At 31.4% G+C, this 14,428-nt stretch overlaps 1 protein-coding gene across 1 annotated transcript; it reads right to left on the bottom strand.

Moving 5' to 3' along the window:
* Positions 1–2,866: 2,866 nt before the first annotated feature.
* LOC102593674 (probable solanesyl-diphosphate synthase 3, chloroplastic) lies at positions 2,867–7,492 on the bottom strand. The gene is made up of 6 exons (XM_006348288.2): positions 7,026–7,492; positions 6,809–6,918; positions 5,508–5,635; positions 5,316–5,419; positions 3,827–3,954; positions 2,867–3,717 (listed from the first exon to the last, which is right to left on the bottom strand). The coding sequence occupies exons 1-6, from the start codon at positions 7,201–7,203 to the stop codon at positions 3,169–3,171; spliced, it is 1,197 nt and encodes a 398-aa protein (XP_006348350.1). The 5' UTR covers positions 7,204–7,492; the 3' UTR covers positions 2,867–3,168.
* Between the last annotated feature and the right edge of the window lie 6,936 nt (positions 7,493–14,428).

Below are 14,428 nucleotides of genomic sequence, written 5' to 3'. Positions count from 1 at the left end.
AATTTCATATCGCATGTCCAAACAAAACTTCAATTTTATCTCATGATTCCATATCATGATTTCATATCGCATGGCCAAACGGGCCCTTAATAAAAAATCGAGAGAAGTAATGAAAACACTCCTAAACTTGTCGAGAATTTAGGGGTGTATTTCACTCATGTTGAAGGATAGGGGTGTATTTAAGTTCAGTTAGTCAAGTAAAGGGGTGTTTTTAAGATTGACAATAGTTCGGGGATGAAACCAATAATTCACGCTTAGTTTAGCGTGTTTTCAATACTTCTCCTTAAAAAAAAAAAGGGTACAAGGTAAAACTTTTATAAAAATATAAAGATAAAAGATGAGATATTATTATTAAATAATAAAGAGAGAATTATCGAAAACATTCCTAAACTTGGCGTAAATTATTAGTTTCATCCATAAACTATTGTCTGCCTTAAAAACACCTTTTACTTGACTAACTAAAGTTAAATACACCTCCCGATCTTGCAACATTAGTGAAATACACCCCTAAATTCTCATCAAGTTTAGGGGTGCTCCTACTAGAGTTTGAGACCACTTGCTATGTCATGTGGCATATCGAGTGTATCAGGGGTGTATCTAAGTTTAGTTAGTCAAGTAGAGGGGTGTTTTAAGGCTGTCAATAGTTCGAAAAGGAAACTAATAATTTGCCCCAAATTCAGGGATGCTTTTTTATGCTTCTCTCAATAATAAATAAAGATAAAATGAGAAAAAAATATTATGTCAACGACGCAATCACACCAAATCGGTTATTACATGAAATGGTATTTCGTTGTTACTTAACAATAGATTTAAATGATACGATACAATATAATTTAAATAACAATCAAAACAAACAGTATATTTAAACTAACGATACAATATAAATATAAAGTATTAAAATATACTTGCAAACCCAAAAGTGATTTGAGATTTAATTAGGACACACATTTCCTACTCGTAAAAGGTTTCTAAATTTAAAACCTATGTGTTTCCAAAAATAGTTTAGTCCTATTCCTATAAGGTTTCTAAAATCAACAACTTATATTATAAATAAATATACATAATTCCTTGATTGTTTATGATCACGCAATTAAAAAAAAAAGTTACTGATTACTTTTTATTTATCGGTTAGCTTATTTTATTTACAAAAAAAAATCATAATCCTAATTCTAAAAGGACTTAATTAGAGCCATCAAAGCGGGCTTAGCCCATGGGCCGGTCCGACCCAACCCGTTATTGAGGTAGGGTTGGGATAGAATTTTTCAAGTCCATTTAAAACTAGGGCTTATAAGCCCGGTTCATATAAGTCCTTGGCCCTTGAGGGTTGATCTGGGTCGGGCCGGGGTCGGCCCATGGGCCAAAACTTTTTATTTAAGGATAACTTACAATAATCTCACTAGTACATAATCTAATTACTTAAATACACACTGTTGTAATATTATGAATCTTACCAGATTTTGGTACTTCCAGATACATGTATCTTGGAATAGATGAACTCAAAATTAGGTTAGACTCAAAATTAGGTTAATTTGTTCTAGATACACTCTATCCAAGTAGATTCGCATGTATCTGAGATACATAGACAAATTTCGGCCCCTCGCTTCCCTCCCATCTTGCTTGTCACTCTGTTATCTCACTCACGTATTTGATATGCGAGATACATGCTAATTATACTAGAGTTTTTGCTAGTGTTATTGAAACAACACCATTGTTTGTCATAGTTGATCTGAAAATCTTCTCATTTTCTTGATGTTATAGAATTATAAATTTGCAAAGAAAAAATGAAGGGCTAGCCCGCCCCAGCCCTCGGTCCTTCTAGGGTTGGGTTGGGTTCAGCATTTGCAGGCCCTTCCAAATGAAGGGCCGGTCCACCCTAGACCTTCAAATTCCTTGGCCCGCGAGGCTTGGACCTGATGGGACTGAGCCGTCCCTTTTTGACAGCTCTAGACTTAATTAAGGCATGTACTTCTTCAACTCCGAATCATAATAGGTTTATGAATGAATTAAAACTATAAAACCTTGTCTTTGCCTTCTAATTGTTCCATCTTCAAATTAAACTCTTCTGTTTTTAATACTTCAAGACTTGTCCCAAGGCAAAAATTCTAATTATTTAATTCATTATAGTTTTGAAATTATAAGTTCTTTTAATACTAATTTTTTGTTGCATACTTACTTATAATTTGTGTAAAAAATAATAGATGTCAAATCTCCCCTTCTATATTGTCTTCGGTGTTGAAGAAGAAGGAAGCTGACGATTGGAACAGGTCCAACGAAGCTGATTGACGTGTCTACAACAAGTGTTGATGAAGAAGGAAGCTGACGATTGGAACATGTCAAAGGAACATGTCCAACGAAGCTGACTGACGAGTTTACAAATTTCACAAAATCATGATGTGGCAATAGAAGGAGCTAGTGGTGTGCAAATAGAAAGAGCTCAAGTTATGGAAGTGGTGATAGATATTCCTGCTGATGATCCAAAAATTCAAGGCACAAACAATGACTGTTGTATCTGTTTAGGAGAATTTGAAGTGTGAACTGATACTTTCTACTTGTTGTCATAGATTTCACGCAGCTTGTATTATTCCTTGGTTATTAGCAAAAAAACAAGGCGTGCCCATTTTGTCGCACTTGCATTAGTACTATCACCACATATGCTCAAGTTGAAGATTTACTGAAGTTGTTCAACGGCCGCTTAAAATTTAGCGATACAGATAAAAAAATTGTATAATAAGTGATTAGGGTTCAACTATTAGAATCCACTTATGTAATAATAGTAGCAATGCAATTTACTTGATGTGTTACACAATTGGTACCAATTTCGTATAGTCAATTTATAATATAAATGTCCATCCAAGAAAGCCAAGAGTAAATAGTAATACATGACATTATTAGTAATTGTGAAATTTCTCTAGTGTACAACAACAGTTGAAATTTGACAATTTATTAGCCAAATTATAAAGAATGCTGGAACACCATATTGCTGTATTAGGAACTGAAAAATTACAACCTGTATGAGTATATGAACATAGTGAAGCACTTTCGTCCTGATCGCGATCACCATTCAAACTATAGTAATAGCTTCAACTCTATGCTCCAGATATTGTTAGATATGAAGAGCTTCAAGAGAATAATAAACCAAAGGTGTATACTTTTGTCCTGCGTTTTCTTCTATTCAATTCTCTCCAGATTATACTTCACGATTTCCTCAAGTGCTGCTCGGAAAGGACTAGATGGAAGGCATTTTAGGTTCTGCATTGCTAAATCAGCTTTCTCCTTTGCCAAATCTTGTGCTCGTTGAATTCCCCCACAGGTCTTCACCAGATTGATGGCCTCCTCAAGAGAACCAGCATCGTGAAATTCTGATTCGATTATATTCCTAAGGTTTGGCTCTTTCTCTAATGCAAAAAGTACTGGTGCAGTAAGGTTTCCCTTGGCTAAGTCACTTCCAGCTGGCTTTCCCAGTTGTGCTGCTGATTGTGTGAAGTCCAATATGTCATCAACAATCTGGAACGATAAACCAAGATTCCTCCCATATTGAAACAATTGTTCACTAATATCACTGCCAACGTCACTGAAAATGGCAGCTCCTTTGGTGCTTGCAGCAATCAAGGAGGCCGTTTTATAGTAACTCTTGAGCAAATATTCATCCAGTCCAACATCACAGTCGAATAAGTTAGAGGCCTGCTTTATTTCACCACTTGCAAAGTCTTTAATAACCTGCCATAAAAACCAATAACCACAAAGGGTGTTGAGGTACAACGAACTAATAATGATATCAATGTTGCCAATTCTACAAGATGTACAAACCTAGAAGATCTTAGGATACCTGACTGATGAGCTTTATGACTTCAAGGTTTTCAAGGTTAGCTAGGTACCAGGACGACTGTGCAAACATAAAATCACCAGCCAGTACTGCCACTCTAGTACCATATAATTGGTGAACAGTCTCCTTTCCTGCACTAGAAGTTTTATCAAGAGGCCAATACAATGAAGCAAAGGAGAAGGTATAATAAAAATTGCGATTAAGAGAAGCAAGTTAGAAGAAGCACAAGGGTAAATGATTAGATGACAAAATTTGACCACCTGAATGACAAACAGAGGACTCATATTTGGAAGTGCTATAAATGAATCAATCATCAATTGATCTTAAGCTTAACTATTAGGAAAAGGAAGCGTTGATGGAAGAAATAACAATCTAGTATTATCAGCCTCTACAAACTTGGGAAAGTGAAGATCTAATCCAGTCTTGTTCTTTTCCTTAATCCTGAGAAAGCGCATACCTAGCCCGGTCTTGTCAGTTTTCTCTCTCTTTTTGGTGTGTCCACTGTCGAGTGTACCATTTCACAAAACAGTTGTACAGAATCTCACATATTTTTTTCAGAAAGCACACAAATCTGACAAATGCTGAGATGATCTCAGAAACCCGAAATGAAAAGTAGGAAGAATATTTAAACAGTAAGGACCTCATCACATAACCTCTTGCTAATCAAGCATATTTCCTGGACTAACCCTTGAAGTTTTTAAGGTCCCTGGATCCCCCCGGGAGAGCAGGGGAGATCGTCTTTCATAGAAGTAAGTCAACCACATCAAGCTAGACAACAAGAACCACATGTAAATCAATCAGGACAGCATCAATAATAATTAGAAAATACTTGAGAAACAAGTAACTAGTCCGAGGAAATGCACAAGAGATAGCTTAGAAACGATAATCCCAAATCCCATACACATCCAACCAATGTTGTAGTGTCAAATAAAGTTTACTGGGGGGTTTCTAATCAATAGAAAGGTGTTGTCATCAGCGTAAGTCTGGTTATTCTGTTAATGTGTCTGTCCAGATTGTCTGGCGTCCACAGTAGATTCTAGGGCATCTTTATTTCTTTTTTCATTAGATATACCTTAGATATTCTTCATCAACTGAAATTGTCAAAAGTGAGACTCTTTAAAGGATAAGATATTGTTTTGAGAGTAAGAGCATGCATCACGGTATCATCATAGAATCAGAATGAAGACAATATCTTCTTTAGCGTTTTCTTCTACATATTCCTCCTAAATTAGTACTTAAATTTTTATTTTAAGAACAATAACCCACAATGATGCCTGGAAAATAACTCTATTCCTAGTAATGGTAGAGCTGAAGATTTTGAGTAATATCCAAAGCAATAACCACTGAATATGTACAGTAACGTTTTCAGCCACCTGAATAAAGTATTAAACTAGATGCCAGAGTGATTATCATTTTGAGTTTTTAAATAATTTAAGGCGGTGAATTTGCAGACGCATCAGAGGAGAATGACAAGTTGCTTAAAATGTTTTACCTCTTCGTGTGTCACTTTCATCTAACACGTCATCGTGTATCAAGCTTGCAGTATGGATCATTTCAATGATTTCAGCTAACCTTCTGTGTTTTGTGGTGAGTTCCCTGGTAGCAAGCATTTTAAGACATTAGCTTAGCTGATATGTTGTTGTTGAGTATTACAAGAGGGAAAAAATCAAATAGTGTTCCTCACTTTAAGCCAGACATTTCTGCTGTGGCCCTTGACACTAGGAACACTAAAGCAGGTCTCACCCTTTTGCCACCAGCACCAAAAATCTGCTCAGCTGCAGACATCAAAACTGGGTTCTCTGCACCAACAATCTGAAAATTGATTTCTCTTAGATACAGAATAGAAGAGAGATATGTTAAAAGTAAATTGGCCCGATATGCCATCTGAACATTCATGTGGTATTGATCCAATGAACAATATAGTTTTACAAATCCTAATAATAGCAAGTGACAATCACTGATATGAAACGTTTTCAGTTACTCCCTGATATTTGACATCACATTAGTCACCATTAGACATATGTGTGTTTATTTATCAGGATATACATTTGAGATACTCTCAGGCCCAACTGCACTTATTTCTTGTATCAAGTCTTTGAATCAAAGTAAATGAAATTGTCAAAAACCTAGGACCTTTTAAAATGAACTTCATAAGCTCAAGGTCAAGGTACCTGTGCCGATGGGAGATAGCAGGTAACCAGGTGGAATAGTTGAGGTGTATGCACGCTGGCCCGGACACCATCATCATCAAAAATATAGATACCATTTGGAAGTAATTGTGAAGCTCCTACTCCTATGGTTAGATATTTTTAAGGCCAATAACCCGGACAAATAAATATATCTATTAAGTCCAATTGTTTATCATCCATGACCATTTAGTAGTCCAAAAATTGCATCTCTCATACATTTAAAGCAGTTCATTCGGGAACAAAGTATGTTCACCTTAGCATCATTGAAGTCACAATAACAAGTACAACCATCACTCATCTGGCGATGCCAGCTGGTATTTGAATCAAACCATGACCAAATACCAAATAAAACCGTCCTCAAAAATGTTCCAAGATTAAGATATCATTTGGCAGAGTGATACTGCCAACTCCTATTCCCCTTCTATTTTAATTCTAGCAAGGCCAATAAACCCCAAATATCATCAAAGAAGCATCTCTATTGATTTTAATCCCCACTAGCATGACCATTAGTCCAAAATTGTACCTCTCTCTTACATCTAGAGCAATTCATTAAAAGGAACAACTCGACGAAGCATCGATGAAGTTAAATTATGGCAAGTACATTAGTCATTTGACAATACCAGCAGTAATAAAGCCAAAGGAACGTGTTCCGAATCATGCCAGATAAATGATTACATGTATTACCTAGGCAGCTATTAGTCTAAAAATAAGATTTTGTCACATATAATCCATTAAGCTATATAGCTGAAAAATCACATAAGCAAAAGTTGAAACATGAAAGCAACAGATTACTCACATTCTGCAAGTTCTTGTTTAATGTAAGTAGGTCATCAGCAACCACTTCAAAAACATTAGTCAATGAAATAGGCTTTGCTGACTTATTCAAATCCAAAACTGGTGCCAACCCTGCAATACAATCACAACAACAACAATATTTCAAAATTCAAATCATTCCAAGAATACCCTTATAAACTATAATCCTAAAAAAATAAAAATTGAATTCAACTGTATACCAGTAAGTGAAGCCTTAGTTGAGATACGCCCAAATTCTTGTCTGCAAGACAACAACTTCTTCCCATTGAATCTTCTACTTACATTTCTCAAAACACCCTTTGAAAAAGAACACCCACAAGCCAAAGACTCCAATGGGGTTCTCCCAATTTCAAGATTATGGCAACTCACAGACATCATCTTTGTAATACCCACTTAGCTAAATCACCAAATTTTGCCTTGTAAAGCTTCAAGATTGCTTTTTTCGACACCCCAATAGGCAAAAAAGAACAGAAAACTGATATGGCAACAATTTGAACACTTGGGTGTGCTTTTATAACCTGTCCAAGAAGAAATAATTGAGTGGATAAAAAAGAACCACATAAAAATGGAGTCTTTGGTCTGATTTAGTGACAGAAAATGGAAGAAAAGGACAGTTGGGCTGTGTTTCAACTCCTAAATTTCTCAAACACTCAAATCTATTTATCATCCAATACAAAAGCAATATGATGTAATAATTGTATAGCTATTCTTTATCATTTTTTCTGAGGTTAGTATGATAGCCAAATAAGTGAGGTTGTATGATCTATGCGGCGGTGTCGGATATTTATATTAGAGTCTTATTTTTTTTGATTGCGTGTCGCATAAGTATCTATATTGGAGCCCTATTTTTTGAATACGTGTCACGTAAAGTCTAATTCGAAGGAAGCGTTACCTTTTTCGAATACGCGCCGTGTATGTATCTATATTGGAGCCCTTCCTTTTTCGAATACGCGCCACATAAGTTACTTTATTGGAGCCCTATTTTTCGGATATGTGCCGTGTAAGGCCCAATTTGGAGGAAACTTTACTTTTTTTAATACGCGTCGCGTAAATATCTATATTGGAGCCCTACTTTTTCGAATACGTGTCACATAAGTATCTATATTGGGGATCTATTTTTTTGAATACGCATCACATAAGTCCCAATTCGGAGGAAGAGTTATTTTTTCGACTATGCACCGCGTAAGTATCTATATTAGAGCCCTACCTTTTTAAATGTGCCGCATAAATATCTACATTGGAGCCCTGCTTTTTTGAATATGCGTCGCGGCCCAATTTGGGGAGAAACGCTTTCTACCAAGAATTTTTCCATGTCTAATTTTTGATTGAATTTTAGTTATGTTTTTTAAGTAATTAAATTTTTTAATTATTAATATAATTTATAGTATGTTTTCTTTAAAGCTTCTATGTATGAATTTTATGGTCAAAAGTTATGATCCATTTAGATATACTTTATAAAATCATTATTTGAAATCAGATTGATTTAAAGTTGAAGTTTTGTTAGGACATGCAATTTGAATTTTGTAAATTATATGTATTTTTTTTCATAAACATGAAATCTCAAAAGTTGTGAATATTACCAAAAAAAAATTCTAGTCTTATCTAATCTTTACCAAATTAGCAGATCATAGTTCATAAATAAACAATCGAAAACTATTAAGGTGTCATATCAATAAATTGCACATCTCAATGTCCCTTTTATAAATTAATAGTTGCGATTACTAACTTTCAAATATACAAAATTTATAAAGATCTACTAATCAATAATAATAATAAACTAGCTATTTTGTAACCCTATAATCTTTCCTATCACATAGTGAACAATATAATTCTTTAATCACATATTAGATATTTGCATTTGCAACTTAAACTATCATAATTATTTATAAAAATACACTTTGAAACTCGTAAAAATACATATAAGTGACATGATACTTCAGTTGTGTTTTTGTGTCTTATTCATTATCTTTATTTTATACCAAACAATCAAATAGTACTAGTTACGTTGGAAAAATAGGTGAAACTCGTGAAATTTTCGTGTCTCTATGGATTAAACAAACAAAACATTTGAACTATTCGAAGTATGTCATAAATTTTTCTCGCATGACGATTTATTTTTTATTTTTTATTTTTGCATGAATATCGTGACTCTTTTTTTCTGTTCAATTATTGCATGAAGCTCATGACTATGATAAATTACGAAAGTTATATACTGCATATGTCACCATTCACAGGGTTGGAGTTAGTGTGTAAGGTATGAGTTCGATCAGTGGAATCAAATAATATAATCTTGATCCAAATTTTATATTTTTCTTTAAGAGAATCATTTAATTAACATGTACAAATTAGGGGTGTGCACTATTCGGATTAAACTGAATAATCAAACTAAATTAAACCGAATTTTTATTTGGATTGGTTTTTTGGTTTTGGATTAATAAAATTACTTTGTTTGGTTTTTTGGTTTGGTTTCGAATTTTAAAAAATGAAAACCGAAAAAAACTAAATTATATATATATAATGTTTAGGTTTAGAATTAAGTTGGAGTTAACCACTTTTGTCCCTTTTGGTTATTGTATTTCATGATGATTACGTTTATATTTTATGTTTGAATTACATCTATAATAGGTATACTTATAAGTATTGTGTTTAAGTTTACTTATGATTTATATTAGAAAGTATATTTAAGGGATTAAATATTCTTACTTTGTTATATATGTTATTATTATTGACATAACCGAATAATCAAACCGAAAAAAGCCGAATCGAATAGAGGAAAACCAAACCAAACCAAATTTTATTTTTGGATCGGATTGGGTTACACTTTTACAAAACCAAAAATCAAAAATCCAAACCAAATAGTGTAATACCAAACCAAAAAACCGAATGCACACCCCTAGTACAAATTGCTGATTTAGAACTCAAATACTTAAATGGATTTAGAATTTCAAACCTATAAACTTCAAATCTTGACTATATTTTTATACATACATAGGCGACAAAGCTATAATATTAGGTGCATATTCAGATGAACTAAATAGTTTTTTATATTTGTATTACATAATTCATCAAATATTTATATGCGAAATCAAATGAGCTATGAATTTAATAAATTTAGATTCGTAAACTTTAAATTTTGACTCCGACTTCTTCATCTTCATGTCAATCAACAAAGTGGAAAGATTTTGTGTCCAAGTCTAGATATTGGGGAATCACTAATCAAATTCCACAAGTTCATAAATAATCTAAAATATAAAGATAATAATTCTCCAAGTGTTTGACTCTAAAATTATTTCTTCAATCTCAGCAATTTCATTCCTCCATATAATTTTTAGATTCCTTTTTTCTTTCTTTTAGATCAGAAAAAAAAAGTGTCCTTTTTTTAATTTTAAAAAATAATTAAAAAATCGTTTGGTTCTAAATATTATCACATTAACATACATCCAATTATCAGGTACTACAAATGGTTCAAAGTGATCAAATTTTGTTTGGATTTTAGATTTTTATGAATATACGTACGTATGTTCCACTAATTTAATTTATTAGTTGAAAATATGCATTTACGTAAGTGAATGTTCATCTATTGCTGTCCTATTTTGACAAGGACTAAAAGAAGACATCGTATATGAAAAAAATACAATGTATTAATGATAAAAAAAAATACATTGGATTTTTTCCTGAGTTATCCTAACTATCCGTTGTTTCTTTTTTCAACTTGAACTATCAAATTGATTAGACCATTTATTAGTCGTTCTCTTTTCACATTTGGACTATAACTATCTACTCAAGTAGGTATGTTTTAATACACATATATAATTTAGTAGTATCTTATAATTAAATATCATTAATTACTTATTTAATGTAAATTAAGATGGGATGATTTTTGTGTAGAATTCTTACATCTAGGATTAGAGAAATCAATGATTGTATTGATGATTTAAATTGATGAGTACATACTCCTTATATAGGGAGTGAATTGTAGAGTTCTAAGCTAGCTATACTTAGAGTCCCACTACAATAACTATTATTACTATATAATAATAGTGCAATTATAAATAATCTAATTTTAGTCCTTATATAATCCTAGTCGACTTCAGCTAGTACAATAAGTAGCAGCCTAGTAGATTTAAGTATTAGCCTAATCCTAGTGACTCTAACTCTGTTGTATACATTGATTGGACAGGTTGTTCAACATGTTCCATGTTTTCAGTTTTCTTTATCTTCAACATTTTGATCATTAAATACTGAGGATTCCCTCCTATAAAATGAATTTTACTCCCTCCGTTTCATATTAGTTTGCACGGTGCTTAAGAAATCATAATAAGAAAATAATTTTACTAATTCACCCCTTAAAAAACTTCTTGAAAATTTTACAAACAAATATGAACACTTTCAACAAGAATTAATTACAAGGCCAGTAATATAGAAAAAATTTAATTAATACTTTCTTGATTTAGAAATGTGATCAACTAATAAGAGATGAAAAGAGTACTTTATATTTGAAGGGAATCCTATTCTGAGCTTAACATTTGATTCATACGCTATTAGCATCCCAATTATAATTATGTGTTCGAATAAGACTACCTCTTTGAGAAAGAGAATTAAATAAATAATTAGAGGTGTCAAATGAACGGATTATTGATCCGTCACATCCAAAATTTACTTGGGCTGGAATGGGCTAAATAAAATGCAGGTTATTATAATTCAACTCGCTCAAATCTTATCAAATTTTAATTGTTTTATTTGTTATTTAATAATATTTTTGCACCAAATAAAATTATTATTTTTCTTTGTTAGGACTATATATAACATATCAAATAAGAAAATTAACTTTAAAAAAATATTTTGATAAGAATTCTCATGAGCTACATATCAATTTTATTTTTAATAAGTTAAAATTAATTAATTAATAAATGAGTGGATTATAACTCATCCAAACTCGAACGATTTGAATGGATTGAGTTTAATTTTGTCAGCGTATAAAAAGTGAGATAGGTACATTTAGTACCATCGATTGGGTTGTTTGGACTTTGGAGCCAATTGGGGAATATGCTTTGTTTTCCAATTCACTTGTACGTTGTCCATATATTATACCAAAGTTCTTGTGGACCAATTGCTCTACACGTCAAGATGGTTTTAATTTATTTTTATTTCCTTGAAAAGAAAAATTTATATCTCAATTTATGTGATATTTTTCATTTTTTGAGAATCAGACCGTTTAAGCTTGATTGAAAATCGAGCATGAAATTTATAATTTTTTTGAAATGAAATTTATAATTTATAAATCACGTAAAAAGCATTATAAATCATAATAATTGATAATTTAAAAAATATAAAAAAATTACGATAAAAATAGATTTATTTGAATTTTGAAATCTGAAATTCTATGTAAATAACAAGTACTTATAGTAGCCGTCCCGTTTGGATTGGCTTAAAAATTGATCAAACCTACTTTTAAATCAATTTTTGACTTCTAGAAGTGTTTGGCAAATATGAAAAATAACTTAAAATAAGTCAAAAATGACTTAAAATAAATTAGAAACCAAAAGCAAGTCTCCCCCTACTTTTTATTTTTTGACTTAAAAGTCATTTCAGTTTGACTTTTTATTTTTGACTTAAAAGTTACTTGTTTTAAGCCAATCCAAACGGGCTCTTATCTATTTTTGTCATTTGTGTTCACTAGCCACTTAACTGTTTCTTCACATGTCTCCATCTCTTTTTTGCTACTTTTCAATCTTGATTATGACCTACTATTTCAATATGAAAAGATGGATAAAATTATCTTATAAAAATATAATTAAATTAATTTATTCAATATTAGATAAATAAATAACATATCTATTTATTAATTTAACTTATTTTGATTCATTCAAATTCAGTACAGTTCGTCCCTTTAATACTCACATGGGAGGGGACATCTCTGTGTGTTTCTCTCATTTAATCTTCTAGTATAATAGGAAGTACTATATATTAAACAAAAGGCTTACGCATTTTTAGATTTTAGCATTTTTTTGTTAATGTATATATCTATTATCATTAAAAACTATTTTTACCGTAATAGTATGCTATAGCCTATATGATAGAATTAAGACTATGTTATTTTCTTCATTTTTTTCCTTTTCCCTTTGAGTTGATTAGTCAAACTTAGATAGGAAACTTCCATTTTATTATTTTTATTTATTTATTTTGTGATTGTGAATAGTTCATAATTTTTTTGTTTTGATAAATGTGAACGGTATCTAAGTGATGATTTTATATGGAACATATCTTACCAACGGTCGATTGTAGGATTAAATTAAAAAAATATTAGAAATGTCACAAATCTAAGATATTAAATCTTTTTTAAAAAAAATCCCCGTCACGCACTGAAATACTTACTACTTGCATTAAGGAAATTCAACAATAAATATACGGTCAATAGCAAAATAATGTTATAGAAAACATATAACATAATATAACAATGAAAATTAATTTCAAGGAAAATATGATTATTTGATTATAATAAATTATTGTTATAAAAGACAATTATTACAAAAATTAAAAAGACATAATAAACTATATCTTTACATATGCATTGTGTAATTTACAAAAGTGATATTCACCTAAGTCTTTACCATGTTTAGGTCAACATTATATACATAAAATTCTAATATATAAATAGTGTATTTTTTTAAAAAAAGAAATTTGAATAAATCGAGGTCAGAGTAGGCTCAGTGGTAAGCCTCCATTCAAATTATGTTAGGAGGTCTTTCAATTTTGTCATATCTAAAAAGATATTACAAGTCCTTCGTCTCAGATTCCGCCCCGAATAAGTGCATTTATTGACTGCAAATTTTCATATTAGACCATACTGCTTAACCAATTGGACCACTATTATTCAGCCGACTATTTCACTTTCAAAGAGTTTTAAGGCTCAAGGAAGAAAGTAAGAATCCAAACATCAAAAAAGGAAGTACATTGAGATAAAATTTAAGAAAGAAAAAACGTCATCTAAAATTTGTGGTCTAAAACAAATCTTAGCTATTCATATGACTATATATAGTATTTTATTATTGTAAAGTTAAATTATTTTTAATTATAAAAATGTAACATTCCTTTTGTAATAGATTAAAAATAAAAGTGCATCATATAAATCTAGACATAGAGTCGCTAAACTCGATTTTGTAAAGAATAAGAAGAAATTGACTTTTAAAAAAAGTAAAAAATATGATAATAATCTCCTCATGGGTTGCTTCTCCTAACCATGACTTGATGACTTCACCCATAGATGCAGCCACCATAACCTGCCATTGTCAAAATTGAGTTATTAATATATTTAGAGGAAATACATAATTACCCCATAAAGTAAGATGCATTTTTGAAAAAGACGCTCAAACTTTGCGAGGGTCCTAATACACCACTTAACTAGATTAATGTGAAATTATTGAACCATTTTTTGATATTTTATAGAGAGAGTGTATATCACTCGCCTGCAGAGCGTGGAAATCAAAAAAAGTACGATTAAACTTTTCTTTTTGCATTTTTTTTTATTAACTATATAAATAATCTTTATTTTACTGTTAATTTTTTGTTCTTCTCCTTCTTGAGCTTCACCATTGAAGGAGAG

The sequence above is a fragment of the Solanum tuberosum genome, unplaced genomic scaffold (genome assembly GCF_000226075.1).
Source record: "Solanum tuberosum cultivar DM 1-3 516 R44 unplaced genomic scaffold, SolTub_3.0 scf00096, whole genome shotgun sequence".
Taxonomy (NCBI): Eukaryota; Viridiplantae; Streptophyta; class Magnoliopsida; order Solanales; family Solanaceae; genus Solanum; species Solanum tuberosum.
This window is presented reverse-complemented; position numbering and strand designations above follow the sequence as displayed.

Bases quoted from the DNA above. Each gene is read 5' to 3' on its own strand.
- LOC102593674 (XM_006348288.2), bottom strand. From the start codon at position 7,203: ATGATGTCTGTGAGTTGCCATAATCTTGAAATTGGGAGAACCCCATTG. The intron at 5,420-5,507 runs GTGAGGAACACT...GCTTGCTACCAG, and splicing joins GCAGAAATGTCTGGCTTAAA to GGAACTCACCACAAAACACA. The intron at 3,955-5,315 runs GTAAAACATTTT...CTTCTAGTGCAG, and splicing joins TGAAAGTGACACACGAAGAG to GAAAGGAGACTGTTCACCAA.